Here is a 19,284-nt window from a genome sequence, read left to right as displayed (position 1 = left end):
AACTAGGAAGGCATTGTATTATCATGCAAAGTGTATGAATAAGTATGCAAAGGCTTGATAAAACTGCTCAATTGAGCACAAGATAAACCATAAAATAGTGGTTTATCAGAGCCATCCCAATGCTCGCATGAAAGCTATTGTCGTACGCAAACTCCACCAATGGCATGTAACGATCCCAACTCCCAGGTTGATCTAATACACATACTCTCAGCATATCTTCTAACGTCTGAATAGTCCTTTCTGACTGTCCATCAGTTTGCGGATGATATGTGGTACTGAGACATAGCTTTGTGCCGAAAGCTCTTTGAAAAGCTCCCCAAAACCTTGATATGAATCGGGGATCACGGTCCGACACTATGCTTGATGGCACATCGTGCAACCTTACTATCTCCTTTATGTACAACCTTGCTAACTCCTCCATAGAACAATTCACTAGAATAGGCAGAAAATGAGCGGATTTGGTTAAGCGATCCACGATCACCCAAATCGCATCAAATTCCGACCTAGTTCTCGATAAACCGTTCACAAAATCCATTGCAATTCCTTCCTACTTCCACTGATGAATCTCAAGTAGCTGTAACATCCCTGACGGTTTCTGATGCTTTATCTTCACCTTCTGACATGTCAGGCACTTGGATACCACTATAGCTACATCACCTTTCATCCCAGGCCACCAGAACATCTTCTTTAAATCATAATACATCTTTGTACTTCCAGGATGAATAGAAAACCCACTGTTATGAGCTTCCGACAATAAGTCTTGTCTAAAACTCCGACATCCGGTATACAAATCCTCCCCTTATATCTCCACAATCCTTCATCATCTTTGGTGAATTCTCCAAGCCTCTTTTCACCAACTGGTTGAAATAACTGCTGAAGCTTTTGCTCATCTTGCTGAGCCCTCTGAATCTCCGTTTTAAATGTACTTGAAATCTGTAATTGATTCAAACAAGCTCTTCTGGCAACTTCACCAATATCTAGCTTAAGATCCACGAACTTATCCACTAACTCCTCTTCTTTGATCCTCATCTAAGCTACCGTTAAAGATTTCCAACTCAATGCGTCTGCTACCACATTCGCCTTTCTAGGGTGATAACTCAGTTCAAAATTGTAGTCCTTAAGCAACTCTATCCATCTCCTCTGACGCATATTAAGCTCTTTCTGATCAAAGATGTACTTGAGACTCTTATGATCAGAAAAGACACTAAACCTCACTCCGTACAAGTGGTGCCTCTAAGTCTTCAGTGCAAACACAATCGCCGCTAATTCCAAACCATGAGTTGGGTAATTTACCTCATTAGGTCTCAGCTGACGCGATGCGTAAGCCACCACATTCCGGTGTTGCATCAACACGCAACCCAAACCTTTCAAAGAAGTATCACAATATACTTCGAATGGTTCATGCGATTCCGGTAAAATCAAAACAGGTGCTGAAGTTAGCTTTTGCTTCAAAGTTTGAAAACTCTCTTCACACTCCGACGTCCACACAAATGGCACTTCCTTCCTTGTCAACTTAGTCATCGGTAGTGCAATCCGGGAAAATTCTTCAATGAATCTCCGGTAATATCCAGATAAGTCTAAGAAACTTCTAACTTTCGTCACCGTCGTTGGTTTTTCCCATTCCATCACCGCTTCTACCTTAGAAGGATCCACCGATATCCCTCCTTTGCTTACCACGTGACCTAACAACTTCACCTCCTCCTTCCAGAACTCACACTTGGACAACTTAGCAAAAAATTTCCGCTCCCTTAAGATTTGCAACACAATTTTCAAGTGTTCCTTATGCTCCTTCACCATCTTAGAATAAACTAAGATATCGTCTATGAAAACCACCACGAATTTGTCCAAAAAGGGACGAAAGACTCTGTTCATGTAGTCCATGAAAACAGCAGGTGCATTCGTTAACCCAAAGGACATCACCACAAACTCGTAGTGCCCATAGCGTGTCCTAAACACAGTCTTAGGGATATCATCCTCTTTCACCCTTATCTGATGGTAACCGGATCTCAAATCAATCTTGGAGAACACTCCGGCTCCTTGCGATTGATCCATCAAGTCATTTATCCTTGGCAACGGGTACTTATTCTTCACAGTCACTTTATTTAACTGTCGGTAATTCACACACAGTCGCATTCCTCCATCTTTCTTCTTCACCAATAAAACTAGCGCTCCCCATGGTGACACACTCGATTAAATAAACCTCTTGTTCAGAAGCTCTTCCAACTGAGTCTTTAACTCTGCCAGCTCTATCGGAGCCATTCTATACGGTGCAATCGATACTGGTCCAGCTTCCGGTACCAATTCAATCGCAAATTCAATCTCCCTTTGAGGTGGGAACTCAGGGATATCTTCCGGGATTACCTCTGGAAAATCTCTAACTACCGGAATCTGATCTAAGTTCTGGGCATCGCCTGAAGCATTAGCAGTTAACAAGATATAACCCTGACACTCTCCCCACTACAGTGCACCATTACAGAGTTCAGGTAATAACCCTCAGCTACCACTAAATCATTTTCTCCTTCTGGCATAAATTGGATTGTCCGTTCAAAGCAATCCAACAAAACCCGATTCTTTAACAACCAATCAAACCCCAAAATCATCTCCAATCCAACCATTGGCAAACAAATCAAATCATGCACAAAGTCTCTACCCTCAAGTTTGAATACTACTTGCCTACAACCTGACCTAGTCACCACTGTCTGATGCAGAGTATGTACATGCAGATCAAATGCTAATTCTGACACTTTCAAGCATAGTTCCTCAATTTTAGTAAACGAAATAAACGAATGTGAAGCTCCAGTATCATACAATGAAATTAATGTTTTATCACCAATTAAACATATACCTCTTATTAACGGATCCGCCTTAGAAGCATCCTTGGCATTCACAGCAAAAACTCGACCTTGATGCTGACTCTGACCCGCATTCGGGTTCTTCCCATGAGTGCAATCCCTCGCAATGTGGCCAGGCAATCCACAGTTGAAACAACCACCTAAACCAATCTTGCACGAGTCATATGGGTGAAAATATCCACAACGCACATAAGTCAAATCTGGAGAAATCTTACTCTGGTTTCCTCTCCCTTTGCCATGCTGAAACTGATCTTGAGTGTTCTTTCTGAAGCCTCCTTGACCTTGAGGTGCATATCCTCCTCTCTTGAAACTTTGTCCCCTCAGATGGAAATACTTGCCACGTCCTTTACTAGTATTCCCTCCATGAGTATCCTTGGACGCCGCTACTGTCTTGGCATACTCCTCCACCACTCTTGCCTTATTTACCAATTCAGAGAAGGTACGAATCTCCATAGGAGTCACAGCAGTCATAATGTTATCCTTCAACCCCCTCTGATACTTTATACATTTCCAGCTTTCATAGGTCTCTGGGGCACCCTGACAGACCCTAAAAAACCTACAAAGCTCCTCAAACTTGCTTGTGTAGTCTGCCACTGACAAGGAACCTTGCTTTAGCTGCATCAGTTCCATCTCCTTCGCTTCCCTTGCAGACTCAGGAAAGTACTTCTTGTAAAAGGCCGTCTGGAATACATCCCAAGGGACATCAGCATTCTGGAGCTGTAGCAAATGGCACTCTGCTTGCCACTGGTGTTGGGCCTCTCTTGCCAGCTGATAAGCAGCAAATTCAACATATTGATTATTCGGAACGTGCTGCGCCTGTAAAGCACGCTCCATGGCCTGAAACCAGTTGTCCACTTTAGTATGATTAGTTGATCCTCGGAAAATTGCCTGATGAACCTTGAGGAAAGTCGCCAAGGTCATCGAGGCACCTCCCGCATTATCTCCATGTCCCTCAGCATTATCATTCACATTCCCTTCACCATTTCCGTTGCAATTTCTGGCCAGTTGGCCTAAACTCTGCACAGCTTGCAAAGTCGCAGCAGCATTGGCTTCAATGGTCTTCGCCAAATTAGCCATGGCCACCATGAATTTGGCATAGTTGTCAGCCGGTTGCTCATTTCTACTTTCTCGTGAACGTGCTCGACCTCGTCTGCGAGTGGCCATTAGGGTTCTTGTCTACACCAAATAATCGATATCAAGGTGATCAGTCTCAATATCAAAATCCTAGTGCTTCAATTTTCCCAAACAGGCACTCACAAATAAGCATGCTATGCAATATCAAGCAGATAACCTAATAGCATCAAAGAAAAAAAAAGACACACAGAGTATGCAATGAAGCACAATCGGTCCATCCCTCAGGCTCACGAGGATGAACCGCTCTGATACCACTAAATGTAACACCCTAATTAGCCTAAGCTTTACCTCACGCCATAAAGCAAAGGTTAATCAAAGTTTACGAAAATTCTAATATCATACATATAATATATCAAAAGACTTAATATTATCTAGAAGCCTGATGAAAGGTATAGCTCAAAACAGGATTTAAAAAGCGCAAAACGTACTAACGAAGCTACTAACTTAAAGCACAAGAAATAGATACAATATAACAAAATATTATAGTATAATATCATAAGAATCTAGCCACGGCTCGCGAAGTTTAAGCCGGCTAGTCATATATATAGACAAAACAAAATCTGAAGTTTAAAAGGGCTTATACAAGTTTTGTTCTCTCAATACATGCCTCTAGGCTAATGTAAAATACAAAATGAGAGATGTATGAACAAAATAAATTAAAAAGACTCCATGAGTAACAAGATCCTCCGCTTCTGTCACCATCCAAGCAACTCACCGAGGTGGATTGCGACCTGCATCTGAAAAATACAACAGAAATACGGTATGAGAACCGAAGGTTCTCAGTATGGTAACAGTGCCCAGTGATGTAGGATATAAGACCCCGGGATGCCAAAGGCAATCCTAGACTTCATATCCATCAAAAGATCTCATCTTAAGGTATAACTAAAACAATAAACAGGGTAATATATATATATATATATATATATATATATATATATATATATATATATATATATATATATATATATATATACCAACCGATCCTCCATGCGATCCCATCGCCATCGCCTTCCGAACCTCCTCAATCCCAGTAGAAATCACAATTAATTACAATGCAAGTAAAACACAAGTAGAAGCATATAAGGCAAGTAGTTCAAGTAAGCGAATAGGCATGTTATCCAATTAGGGATACAATTTAAAGTCGGCAAAGTAGACGAATAGATAGAAAATGCAAATGATGAATGCCTGCCCTACTGGCCGTGATATCACATTGTCGGTTCAACTGCCAACTTGACACATCTCCATGGAGACGTCGCCCTTCGGAATCATCATTGGGAACTCCAGAGAGATAATGCTCAGATAACTGTCCAGGGTTTTGTGCCTGCACACTCTATTAATCTGAAGGAATGCGAGCGGGATACTCTTGCCTCAGACCTCACATCTCAACATAAGTGGGATTAACCACCGTCCTTACGCCGCCGCCTCTACCTCGACAGGAGGGATCCAACCGCTGTCCCTGCCGGGCACATAGCGTCTCATAATCTCAATTTAAACCAGTAGTTCAGTGGTTTTTCAGAAAACATTTTTAATACATCAATGAATCATCATTGAACATTCGAGTCCTCGACTCATCTCAACCACTGTCAAATCAACATTCCCATTCCGAGTCCTCAAATCATCTCAACTACTATCAATTCACATTTCAATTCCGAACTCAATAGTTCATCAGTTCTCATCTCATATATCAATCATTCTTCACATACCGTCAAACACATCCTCAATATACCTGAAACCTAAGCCTCTGTTTTCTAATTTTTCATAATAATCATCAACTAAACCCTCAGGTTATTTCCCATGTTCTCATGCCCAAAATTTAGCCCAAAAGCCTTAAAATGGTGTCACAAAAGCTTACAATCTTGTTGGGAAGGTGAAATAGTTGAAAACAAAGTTTAAATTTGAGAAACAGGGTATGTGAGTACGCACAGGGGTGTGCGCGGCATGCCCTAGAGAAGTTTTAAAACGTGTGCGTACACATAGAGGTGTGTGTACGCACAGGTACCAAAATTCACAATGTCTGTTCGCTCGCACAACCTGTGCTAGCGCCCTCAACAGAATGACCTTCCCAACGTGTGCGTGCGCACAGGTTGTAAATCCTCATTGGTATGCGCGCGCACAAGCTGTGCTAGCACTATAAACAGAAAGCCTTTCCCTGCCTGTGCGTGTGCACAGGTTTAAAATTTTGCAGGGTTGTACGTGCGCACAAGACTGTGCGTGTGCACATACCAGAAATCATAAAATTCTATAACTTTGCAGAATTTCAGATTTCGACACCAATCTTTGAATGATTATAACTTCCTCTACAAAAATCCAAAGTTTACAAACTTTATATTGATTTGAAGAGTTTTCAATAAGCTTTAATTTCAAACAAATCTCAACCAATTTTGAAAACTGAGGCATAAGTTATGATTAGACAAAGTTCACCAAAAACCAACTTTTACCAAAAGTTCACCAATAACCAATTTCTCAATTTTCACAACTTAAACCAACCAAAACCAAATAAGGCCATTCCAAACTCCATTTTTCACCACAATCTACCCTCTTAGGTTACATTTCACAATTGATACCAATCCTCCATCACATTTTATCATTCTCAATCTCAAGTATCAACATATAACACTTACAAACAATTCTCCACCAACACATTCACCATTCATTATTCTATCACTATCAATTTCCATCATTAAACTCCTTCATGCTTTATATCAATATCCACAATGTACAATCATTCAAGTCATCAAATATCATATCTCAACATAACAATACCCATTCAACATACATCATCAATCAACCATCATCAATAACCATATAAATCCAACCTATCCTATAGGTCACTAGCCTAAGTGTCTATGAATATTATATACTACATAGAGAAAACCAAAACCATACCTTGGCCGATTCCCAGCATGTCTTTAACCCTAAATTGAGCACAAGCAAGTTCTCAACCACAATCCAAGCTTTCAATTCCACTTCAACAAGCACCAACAAGTTCCAATAGCTCCCAAACTCATAATTATTCAAGATATATATACATAAATCATCAAAAATCAATCTAGGACTCAATATAAACATAATCTCACAAGGGTTCAATGCCTCTTACCTTGTCCAACAGTTTTGGTAGCCAAAACTGTAAACCCCGTAAAATTAGCAAATAATTAGTCAATAAATTAAATTTTAATAAAGAATATTAAAAATGTAAAACTAATATCAAAATAGGATAGAGCTCTTCAAAACGAGAATTTTGACACCAATTTCAAAAAATTTTGCCCAAAATCGGACCGAATGGGCCGAACCGGACCCATCACTTAAATGAGCTGAAGCTCATTGTCTCCCTCACTTGGCATGCAAAACGCTGGAAAGCTCAGCAAAGAGAGGAAGAACTTTTGAAGCTTCCAAACCCTCACCCAAAATTTGATTTCTCAATAACTTTTGATCCGGAGCTCCGATTGACAAACCATTTGCGACTACACGTTCACCGCGACGAGCTCTATGAAACCCATGGAACAATTTGGTATGTAACTCACTATTTCCTTCTCAGGAAGCTTCCCCCAATTTCGATAATTAATGAACAATTATGTTGAAAATTGTTCAATTTTGGTATTCTAGGTGCGATTTAGCTTGCGGAGCTTATTGGGTTTGAGTTGCAACGCGAAAATGATTGAATAACTTAGGCTTGAGGCGTTGTCCCATGTCAGCCGGGATTTTTCCCGTGGTTGTTATTGAGCTTGGGGTATTGTTTTCCCCATGTCATCTTGGCGTGTTGTCTCTTCTCCCCATGTCAGCTTGGGATTCATCCCATGAATATTATTGAGCTTAGGGGCGTTCTCTTCCCCATGTCAGCTTGGGGATTCTCCCCATGGTGTATTTCTGAGCTTGAGAACATGTCAGGATGGCTACGTAACCGACAGTTGATATCAACAGGCATAGGACAGGCATGGATCATGTGCACATTATTTGAATTGCTTGTTTATGAACTATTTGGGAATGCCTACGTGATTATAACATGCTATCTGTTGTACTTGTTATCTATATTACTTATAAGTTACTTGTGCTTGCCTTGTTTGCTTATTTGTCTGTGTAAACTAATTGGTGATGGAGGAGCGGAGGAAGGGTGGACCGGTTTGGAGTTAATGTTAGGTCTAAAATATGTAAGGTTAGAATTCATTAGGCCACCTACCCCTTCGTAGGCTGAGTCAAGAGATAGTTTCTTTGTATTATTGGCACTCTTGTGACTCTTCCACTTGTTCCTATCCTTAACTTTTAAGTTTCGTAGCACGCAAGTAACTCTGTTTCTTGAGCATTGCATTTTTTTCTTTTGCGATTTTGTTTTACCCATTTTTTAAGGCTCCTAGTATATTATCTCTTTTCACTATTATATGTAAATATTTTCATATTAGAGGTCCGTAACACCACACTACCTCTGTTCTACGACTTAAGCGTAAAATTTTGTGCAGTAGGGTGTTACATTATGGAATTAGAGCAGTTCGTTCTTATAGAACCTGAGGCCGGACTGAATATGCTTTTGTGCATTCTCTGTGTATGTGTCTATGTGCTATTAGGATATCTAACTGATATGTGTAACATACATGTTCGTGAGCATGCATTTGGGACTCTTAAGCACTAAACTTGAGATATTGAGACTGATCACCTTAATATCAATTGTTTGGTGTGAATAGGGACTAAATTTCATCTCATGAATCCAAACGAGGTATTTGGAGGGAAAATCTTAGGACCGAACCGATGCAAGGACCTCGAGATGGAAGCTTGGGTGCTGGTACAAGCAACACTGGTCAATACTATAAGTCTATGACCCTTACTGAGTTCCTCAAGAGTGGTCCACCTCGGTTTAATGGAAATGCCAATTCGTTAGAGGCTGATCGGTGGTTTTGAGACGTGGAGAGGTTGCTATACACTCAGCATATACCGAAAGTAAAGTCGGTGGAAATAGTGACTTACATGTTAGAGGGAGTTGCTCAGAAATGGTGGCAGGAGATATATCATACCTTGCAGATGGAGTTAACAGATATCCCTTGGAATAGATTCAAGACGGAATTTTACCGAAAATATTTCTTGCATGCACTTCGTATTGCAAAGGAGTTGAAGTTAATGCAGCTGAAGCAAGAGAATATGTCTGTTGCTGACTATACCCGTGAATTCGATAACCTGTGTCGTTGATCACAGAATCGTGATTGCACACTTTTCACACAATTCCATGCAGCTGACCAGCAAGTGCATTGGGTCGTCCAAGTAATACCTTACATGAGTAAGGATCGATCCCACGGAGATTGTCGGCTTGAAGCAAGCTATGATCATCCTTGTAAATCTCAATTAGGCGGATTCAAATGGTTATGGGATTTTAATAATTAAAGTATAATTAAAACAGAAAATAAGATAGAAACACTTATGTAATTCATTGGTGGGATTTCAGATAAGCGTGTGAAGATGCTTTGTTCCTTCTGAACCTCTGCTTTCCTATTGCCTTCATCCAATTCTTCATACTCCTTTCCATGGCAAGCTGTATGTTGGGGGATCACCGTTGTCAATGGCTACCGTCCATCCTCTCAGTGAAAATGGTCCAAATGCGTTGTCACTGCACGGCTAATCATCTGTCGGTTCTCACTCATGTTGGAATAGGATCCATTGATCCTTTTGCGTCTGTCACTACGCCCAACACTCGCGAGTTTGAAGCTCGTCACAGTCATCCCTTCCCAGATCCTACTCGGAATACCACAGACAAGGTTTAGACTTTCCGGATCTCAGGAATGGCTGCCAATAATTCTAGCCTTTACCACGAAGGTTCTAATCTTAGATTAGAAACCCAAGAGATATGCATTCAAGCTCGTTTTCAGGTAGAACGGAAGTGGTTGTCAGGCACGCGTTCATAGGTGAGAATGGTGATGAGTGTCACTTGATCATCACATTCATCATGTTGAAGTGTGAATGGATATCTTAGAGAAGAAGTAGACGTGAATTAAAGAGAAAAACAATAGTACTTGTATTAATTCATGAAGAACAGCAGAGCTCCACACCTTAATCTATGGGGTGTAGAAACTCCACCGTATAAAATACATAAGTGAAAGAAGGTCGAGCCTCCCAAAGAGGGTTCAATCATCAAAACATGATTAAAAGATAAAGGATGAAAATACAATAGTAGAAGGTCCTATTTATAATGAACTAGTAGCCTAGGGTTTACATAAATAAATAAATGATGCAGAAATCCATTTCTGGGGCCCACTTGGTGTGTGCTTGGGCTGAGCATTGAAGCTTTCACATGTAGAGACTTTTCTTAGAGTTAAACGCCAGTTTTGGTGCCAGTTTGGGCGTTTAACTCCAGCTTTTATGCCAGTTCTGGCGTTTAACGCCAGAAAAGGGTAGAAAGTTGGCGTTTAAACGCCAGTTTGCGTTATCAAAACTCTGGCAAAGTATGGACTATTATATATTGCTGGAAAGCCCAAGATGTCTACTTTCCAACTCAATTGAGAGCGCACCAATTGAGCTTCTGTAGCTCCAAAAAATCCAGTTCAAGTGCAGGGAGGTCAAAATCCAACAGCATCTGCAGTCCTTTTTCAGCCTCTGAATCAGATTTTTGCTCAGGTCCCTCAATTTCAGCCAGAAAATACCTGAAATCACAGAAAAACACACAAACTCATAGTAAAGTCCAGAAATGTGAATTTTGCATAAAACTAATAAAAATATAATAAAAAGTAGCTAAAACATATTAAAAATTACCTAAAAATAGTGCCAAAAAGCGTATAAATTATCCGCTTATCACAACACCAAACTTAAATTATTACTTGTCCCCAAGCAACTAAAAACAAAGTAGGATAAAAAGAAGAGAATGTACAATAAATTCCGAAAACATATATGAAGATCAGTTTTAATTAGATGAGCGGGGCTAGTAGCTTTTTGCTTATAAACAGTTTTGGCATCTCACTTTATCCTTTGAAGTTCAGAATGATTGGCATCTATAGGAACTCATAATTCAGATAGTGTTATCGACTCTCCTATTATATAGCAACATATTGAGTCTTGGCCGTGGCCCTAAGCATTTTGTTTTCTAGTATTACCACCGGATACATAAATGCCACAGACACATAACTGGGTGAACCTTTTCAGATTGTGACTCAGCTTTGCTAAAGTCCTCAATTAGAGGTGTCCAGAGCTCTTAAGCACACTCTTTTGCTTTGAACCACGACTTTAACCGCTCAGTCTCAAGCTTTTCACTTGACACCTTCACGCCACAAGCACATGGTTAGGGACAGCTTGGTTTAGCCGCTTATGCCAAGATTTTATTCCTTTAGGCCCTCCTATCCATTAATGCTCAAAGCCTTGGATCCTTTTTCTACCCTTGCCTTTTGGTTTAAAGGGTTACTGGCTTTTTCTGCTTGCTTCTTCTTTTTCTTTCTTTTCTCTCTTTTTTTTCTTTATTTTTATCGCCACTTTTTTTTTTCGCAAGCTTTTTCACGTTTTTCTTGCTTCAAGAATCAATTTTATGATTTTTCATATTATCAATAACATTTCTCCTTTTTCATTATTCTTTCAAGAGCCAATAATTTTAACATTCATAAACAACAAATTCAAAAAATATGCACTGTTCAAGCATTCATTCAGAAAATAAAAGGTATTGCCACCACATCAAAATAATTAAACTAATTTCAAGATAGAATTCGAAACCATGTACTTCTTGTTCTTTTGCAATTAAAAACATTTTTCATTTAAGAAAGGTGAAGGATTCATAGGACATTCATAGCTTTAAGACATAGACACTAGACACTAATGATCATGTAATAAAGACACAAACATAGACAAAACAATAAGCATAGAATTCGAAAAACAAAAAAATAAGAACAAGAAAATTAAAGAACGGGTCCACCTTAGTGATGGTGCCTAGTTCTTCCTCTTGAAGATCTTATGGAGTGCTTGAGCTCCTCTATGTCTCTTCCTTGCCTTTGTTGCTCCTCCCTCATGGCTCTTTGGTCTTCTTTAATTTCATGGAAGAGGATGGAATGCTCTTGGTGCTCCATCCTTAGTTGTCCCATGTTAGAACTCAGTTCTCCTAAGGAGGTGTTAATTTTCTCCCAATAGTTGTGTGGAGGAAAGTGCATCCCTTGAGGTATCTCAGGGATTTCTTGATGAGGAATTTCCTCATGCTCTTGTTGAGGTCCATGAGTGGGCTCTCTTGTTTGTTCCATCCTCTTCTTAGTGATGGGCTTATCTCCTTCAATGAGGATGTCTCTCTTTATGACAATTCCAGCTGAATTGCATAGGGTACAGATGAGAAGAGGGAAGGCTAACCTTGCCAAAGTAGAGGGCTTATCCGCCACCTTGTAGAGTTCTAGAGATATGATCTCATGAACTTCTACTTCCTCTCTAATCATGATACTATGGATCATGATAGCCCGGTCTATTGTAACTTCAGACCGGTTTCTAGTAGGAATGATAGAGTGTTGGATGAACTCCAACCATTCCCTAGCCACGGTTCTGAGGTCAAGCCTTCTTAGTTGAACCGGCTTGCCTCTTGAGTCTCTCTTCCATTGAGCTCCTTCCACACAGATGTCCATGAGGACTTGGTCCAACCTTTGGTCAAAGTTGACCCTTCTAGTGAAAGGGTGAGGATCTCCTTGCATCATTGGCAAGTTGAATGTCAACCTCACATTTTTCGGACTGAAATCTAAGTAATTCCCCCGAACCATTGTGAGCCAATTCTTTGGGTTCGGGTTCATACTTTGATCATGGTTCTTAGTGATCCATGCATTGGCATAGAACTCTTGAACCATTAAGATTCCGACTTGTTGAATGGGGTTGGTGAGAGTTTTCCAACCTCTTCTTTGAATTTCATGTCGAATCTTCGGATATTCACTCTTTTTGAGCTTGAAGGGGACCTCGGGGATCACCTTCTTCTTGGCCACAACTTCATAGAAGTGGTCTTGATGGACCTTTGAGATGAATTTCTCCATCTCCCATGACTCAAATGTGGAAGCAATTGCCTTCCCTTTCCTCTTTCTAGAGGTTTCTCCGACCTTAGGTGCCATTGATGGTTATAGAAAAACAAAAAAAAGCTTAGCTTTTCCCACACTAAACTTAGAATTGTTGCTCGTCCTCGAGCAAAAGAAGTAAGAAATGAGTAGAAGAAGAAGAAATGGAGGAGATGGAGGTGAGGAGTGGGTTCGGCCAAGGGGGTTAAGTGTGTATGAGGTGTGAAATTGAAGGTTGTAAGGAGGGGTATTTATAGGGTAAGGGAGAGAGGGAATTCGGTCATGTGGGGGTGGGTTTGGGAGGGAATTCGTTTGAATTTGAATGGTGAGGTAGGTGGGGTTTATGATGGATGGATGTGAGTGGTGAAGAGAATATGGGGAAGAGGGTAAGATTTGATTGGTGAAGGGTATTTGGGGAAGAGTTATTGATGGGATTGGTCAAGGGTATTTGGGGAAGAGTGTTATAGAAAGGTGTGAAGAGGAGAGAAGAAGAGGTAGGGTAGGTAGGATCCTGTGGGGTCCACAGATCCTGAGGTGTCAATGAATTCTGCTCCCTGCACCATTCTGGCATTCAAACGCCCATTCTGTGCCAATTCTGGCGTTTAACGCCAGCTCTGCTACCTTTCCTGGTGTTAAACGCCACTCTGCTACCCATTTCTGGCGTTAAACGCCAGCCAGATGCCAGACAGCCCTTTTTGGCGTTAAACGCCCAGAGTGCTGTCCATTCTGGTGTTTAACGCCCAGAATGCTGCCAGGCTGGGCGTTAAACGCCCATTCTACTATCCTTACTGGCGTTTAAATGCCAGTAAGCCTGTCCTTCAGGGTGTGCTATTTTTTATGCTGTTTTTCATTCTGTTTTTTATTTTTCAGTTGTTTTTGTGACTTCACATGATCATCAACCTAAAGAAAACATAAAATAGCAATAGAAAATAAATAAATATAATTAAATAACATTAGGTTGCCTCCCAACAAGTGCTTCTTTAATGTCAATAGCTTGACAGTGAGCTCTTAGAGAGCTTCACAGAAACTCAAAGCTTAATGGTGGCCTCCCAACACCAAACTTAGAAGTTGAGTATGGGGGCTATGTTTGACTTTATATTGAGAGAAGCCTTTCATGCTTCCTCTCCATGGTTACAGAAGAAGATTCTTGAGCCTTAAACACAAGGTAATCCTCATTCAACTAAAGGACTAACTCTCCTCTGTCCACATCAATCACAACTCTTGCTATGGCTAGGAAGAGTCTTCCAAGTATGATGGATTCATCTTCATCCTTCCCAGTGTCTAGGATTATGAAGTCAGCAGGGATGTAATAGCCTTCAACCTTCACTAAGACATCCTCTACAAGTCGATAAGCCTGTTTCCTTGAATTGTCTACCATCTCTAGTGAGATTCTTGCAGCTTGTACCTCAAAGATCCCTAGTTTCTCCATTACAGAGAGTGGCATGAGGTTTATACTTGACCCAAGGTCATACAGAGCCTTCTTAAAGGTCATGGTGCCTATGATACAGGGTATTAAGAATTTTCCGGGATCCGGTTTCTTCTGAGGTAATTTCTATTGAACCAAGGTATTCAGTTCATTGATGAACAATGGAGGTTCATCCTCCCAAGTTTCATTACCAAAAAACTTGGCATTCAGCTTCATAATTGCTCCTAGATACTGAGCAACTTGCTCTTCAACAATGTCTTCATCCTCTTCAGAGGAAGAATACTCATCAGAGCTCATGAATGGCAACAGTAAGTTCAGTGGAATCTCTATGGTCTCTATATGAGCCTTAGATTCCTTTGGTTCCTCAATAGGGAACTCCTTAGTAGCTAGTGGACGTCCATTGAGGTCTTTCTCATTGGAAATCACTGCCTTTTCTTCCTATCCAGGTTCGGCCATGTTGGTTATAGTTATGGCCTTGCACTCTCTTTTTGGGTTCTCTTCTGTATTACTTGGGAGAGTACTTGAAGGAGTTTCGACCACTCTTTTACTCAGTTGACCCACTTGTGCCTCCAAATTTCTAATGGAGGACCTTGTTTCAGTCATGAAACTGAGAGTGGTCTTAGATAGATCAGAGATTATGGTTGCTAAGTCAGAGTGACTCTGCTTAGAATTCTCTGTCTGTTGCTCAGAAGATGATGGAAAAGGCTTGCTATTGCCAAACCTATTTCTCCCACCATTATTATTATTGAAGCCTTGATTAGGCTTCTGCTGATCCTTCTATGATAAATTAGGATGATTCCTCTATGAAGGATTATAGGTGTTTCCATAGGATTCTCCCATGTAATTCACCTCTTCCATTGCAGGATTCTCAGGGTCATAAGCTTCTCCTTTAGAGGAAGCTTCTTTAGTACTGCTAGATGCAGCTTGCATTCCAGTCAGACTCTGAGAAATCATATTGACTTGCTGAATCAATATTTTATTCCGAGCCAATATGGCATTCAGAGTATCAATCTCAAGAACTCCTTTCTTCTGAGTTATCCCATTATTCACAGGATTTCTTTCAGAAGTGTACATGAACTGGTTATTTGCAACCATTTCAATGAGTTCCTGGGCTTCTGCAGGCGTCTTCTTCAGATGAAGAGATCTGCCAGCAGAGTGATCCAATGACATCTTGGACAATTCAGACAGACCATCATAGAATATACATAAGATGCTCCATTCTGAAAGCATGTCAGAAGGACACCTTCTGATCAATTGCTTGTATCTTTCCCAAGCTTCATAGAGGGATTCACCTTCCTTCTATCTGAAGGTTTGGACTTCCACTCTAAGCTTGCTCAACTTTTGAAGTGGAAAGAATTTGGCCAAGAAGTCATTGACCAGCTTTTCCCAAGAGTTCAGGCTTTCTTTAGGTTGTGAGTCCAACCATGTCCTAGCTCTGTCTCTTACAGCAAAGGGGAAAAGCATAAGTCTGTAGACCTCAGGATTAACCCCCATTGGTCTTAATAGTGTCACAGATTTGCAAGAATTCAGCTAAGAACTTATGAGGATCTTCCAATGGAAGTCCATGAAACTTGCAATTCTACTGCGTTAGAGAAACTAATTGAGGTTTAAGCTCAAAGTTGTTTGTTCCAATTGCAGGAATTGAGATGCTCCTTCCACAAAAGTCGGAAGAGGGTGCAATAAAATCACCAAGCATCTTCCTTGCATCTCCACCATTGTTGTTGGGTTCGGCCATGTCTTCTTCTTTTTCGAAAAATTCTGTCAGGTCCTCTCCAGAGCGTTGTGCTTTAGCTTCTCTTAGCTTCCTCTTCAATGTCCTTTCAGGTTCCAGATCAGCTTCAACAAGAATGTTCTTATCCTTACTCATGCTCATATGAAAAAGAAGAGAACAGAAAAGAATAGGAATCCTCTATGTCACAGTATAGAGATTCCTTGAGGTGTCAAAGAAAAACAGGAATAAAGAGATGAGATAGGTAGATAAGAATTCGAACATATGAAGAAGGACAGAGAGTCTGAATTGCTAATTGAGGAGGAGTGTTAGTCCTTAAATAGAAGAAGGTGAGGAGAAGATTTTCGAAAAAAAAAATTTTAAGGAAAATAAAATTTAAATTTAAAACAATTAGTTAAAAAAAAGAATTTTGAAAAATGGTTAATGGTTTTTCGAAAATTAAAAGTGAGAAAGTTGTTAGGTGATTTTGAAAAATATTTTGAAATCAGTTAATCAGAAAGATATGATTGAAAATCATTTTGAAAAATATGTGGTTGAGAAGATATGATTGAAAAGATATGATTAGAAATCAATGACTTGGCTAACAAGAAATTTAAAAGATATGATTCTAAAATTCAAATATTGAACCTTTTCTTAATAGTCAAGTAACTTGAAAAAAAATTTGAATCAAATCATTAATTGTGGCCAGAATTTTCGACAATATTGAAAAATAATTTTAAAAAATTGATTTTGAAAAAGATATGATTGATAAGAGAGGATATTAAAAAGATAAGATTTTGAAAAATTAGTTTTAAAACTTTCAAAATTGAAAAAGATTTGAATTGAAAATAAAATTACCTCATTTGTGTTGTCCTGGCGTTAAACGCCCAGAATGGTATCCATTCTGGCGTTTAACGCCCAAAATACTACCCTTTTGGGCGTTTAACGCCCAGCCAGGTACCCTGGCTGGCGTTTAAACGCCAGTTTTCCTTCCTCACTGGGTGTTTTGAACGCCCAGCTTTTTCTCTGTAATTCCTCTGCTGTATGTTCTGAATCTTCAATTCTCTGTATTATTGACTTGAAAAGACATAATTTTAAAAAAAATTGAATTTTTAATGATGAGAAAGAAAAACAACAGAATGAAGCTAAACATGGAAAATCAAGATCAAAACAAATAATGCATGCAAGATACCAAACTTAGAAGTTTGTATACTAGGGACAATAACAATTTGAAAATGCATATGAAAAATAACAAAAGACACCAAACAGGAGAATTTAAAGATCAGAACCAAGAAAATCATTAAGAACAACTTGAAGATCAATGAAGAACACAAGAACATGCTTTCGAAAAATGCAAGAAGAATAAAGACATGCAATTGACACCAAACTTAAAATTTGACACTAGACTCAAACAGGAAACACAAAAATATTTTTGATTTTATGATTTTGTTAATTTTTTTTTTTGTATTTTTTTTTCGAAAATTATTTGGAAAAAGAAAATAAGAAATTCAAAATTCCAGGAATCATGCAATGTTAGTCTAAAACTCCGGTCCAGGAATTAGACATGGCTTACTAGCCAGCCAAGCTTTCAGTGAAAGCTTCGGTCCAAAATACTAGACATGGCCAATGGCCAGCCAAGCTTTAGCAGATCATTACATTCAACAGCAAGATTGATAGAAATCAACAAGCTCTTGTGATGATAAGTTGAAACCTCGGCCCAAAAGATTAGACATGGCTTCACAACCAGCCAGACCTCAACAGATCATCATGAAACTCTAGAATTCATTCTTAAAAAGTTTGAAGAACAAAATAAAAAAAATTTGAAAATAAAATAAAAGTCAAAAAGCTTAAACATAAAATAAAAGTACCTAATCTGAGCAACAAGATAAACCGTCAGTTGTCCAAACTCGAACAATCCCCGACAATGGTGCCAAAAACTTGGTACACAGAATTGTGATCGCACACTTTTCACACAATTCTGTGCAGCTGACCAGCAAGTGCACTGGGTCGTCCAATTAATACCTTACGTGAGTAAGGGTCGATCCCACGGAGAATGTCGGCTTGAAGCAAGCTATGGTCATCCTTGTAAATCTCAGTCAGGCAGATTCAAATGGTTATGGGATTTTGATAATTAAAGTATAATTAAAACAGAAAATAAGATAGAAACACTTATGTAATTCATTGGTGGAATTTCAGATAAGCGTGTGAAGATGCTTTGTTCCTTCTGAACCTCTGCTTTCCTATTTCCTTCATCCAATCCTTCATACTCCTTTCCATGGCAAGCTGTATGTTGGGGGATCACCGTTGTCAATGGCTACCGTCCGTCCTCTCAGCGAAAATGGTCCAAATGCGCTGTCACCGCACGGCTAATCATCTGTCGGTTCTCACTCATGTTGGAATAAGATCCATTGATCCTTTTGCGTCCGTCACTATGCCCAATACTCGCGAGTTTGAAGCTCGTCACAGTCATCCCTTCCCAGATCCTACTCAGAATACCACAGACAATGTTTAGACTTTCCGGATCTTAGGAATGGTTGCCAATAATTCTAGCCTTTACCATGAAGGTTCTAATCTTAGATTAGAAACCCAAGAGATATGCATTCAAGCTCGTTTTCAGGTAGAACAGAAGTGGTTGTCAGGCACACGTTCATAGGTGAGAATGGTGATGAGTGTCACTTGATCATCACATTCATCATGTTGAAGTGCGAATGGATATCTTAGAGAAGAAGTAGGCGTGAATTGAAGAGAAAAATAATAGTACTTGTATTAATTCATGAAGAACAGCAGAGCTCCACACCTTAATCTATGGAGTGTAGAAACTCCACCATATAAAATACATAAGTGAAAGAAGGTCTAGGCTGGCCATTCGGCCAGCCTCCCAAAGAGGGTTCAATCATCAAAACATGATTAAAAGATAAAGGATGAAAATACAATAGTAGAAGGTCCTATTTATTATGAACTAGTAGCCTAGGGTTTACAGAAATAAGTAAATGATGCAGAAATCCACTTCCGGGGCCCACTTGGTGTGTGCTTGGGCTGAGCATTGAAGCTTTCACATGTAGAGACTTTTTTTGGAGTTAAACGCCAGCTTTGGTGCCAGTTTGGGCGTTTAACTCCAGGTTTTATGCCAGTTCTGGCGTTTAACGCCAGAAAAAGGTAGAAAGTTGGCGTTTAAACGCCAGTTTGCGTTAT

General features: G+C 39.8%; 1 protein-coding gene across 1 annotated transcript; it reads right to left on the bottom strand.

Moving 5' to 3' along the window:
- Window positions 1–2,426: 2,426 nt before the first annotated feature.
- LOC107633294 (uncharacterized) lies at window positions 2,427–4,016 on the bottom strand. The gene has a single exon (XM_088507267.1). It carries the CDS (start codon window positions 4,014–4,016, stop codon window positions 2,427–2,429), a length of 1,590 nt encoding a protein of 529 aa, XP_088363393.1.
- Window positions 4,017–19,284: the final 15,268 nt, after the last annotated feature.

Source organism: Arachis ipaensis, chromosome B3 (assembly GCF_059453495.1).
Source record: "Arachis ipaensis isolate K30076 ecotype BB chromosome B3, ASM5945349v1, whole genome shotgun sequence".
In the NCBI taxonomy this organism is placed as follows: Eukaryota; Viridiplantae; Streptophyta; class Magnoliopsida; order Fabales; family Fabaceae; genus Arachis; species Arachis ipaensis.
Note: the sequence above shows the minus strand (reverse complement) of the source record. Positions and strands in the feature narration are given on the sequence as shown.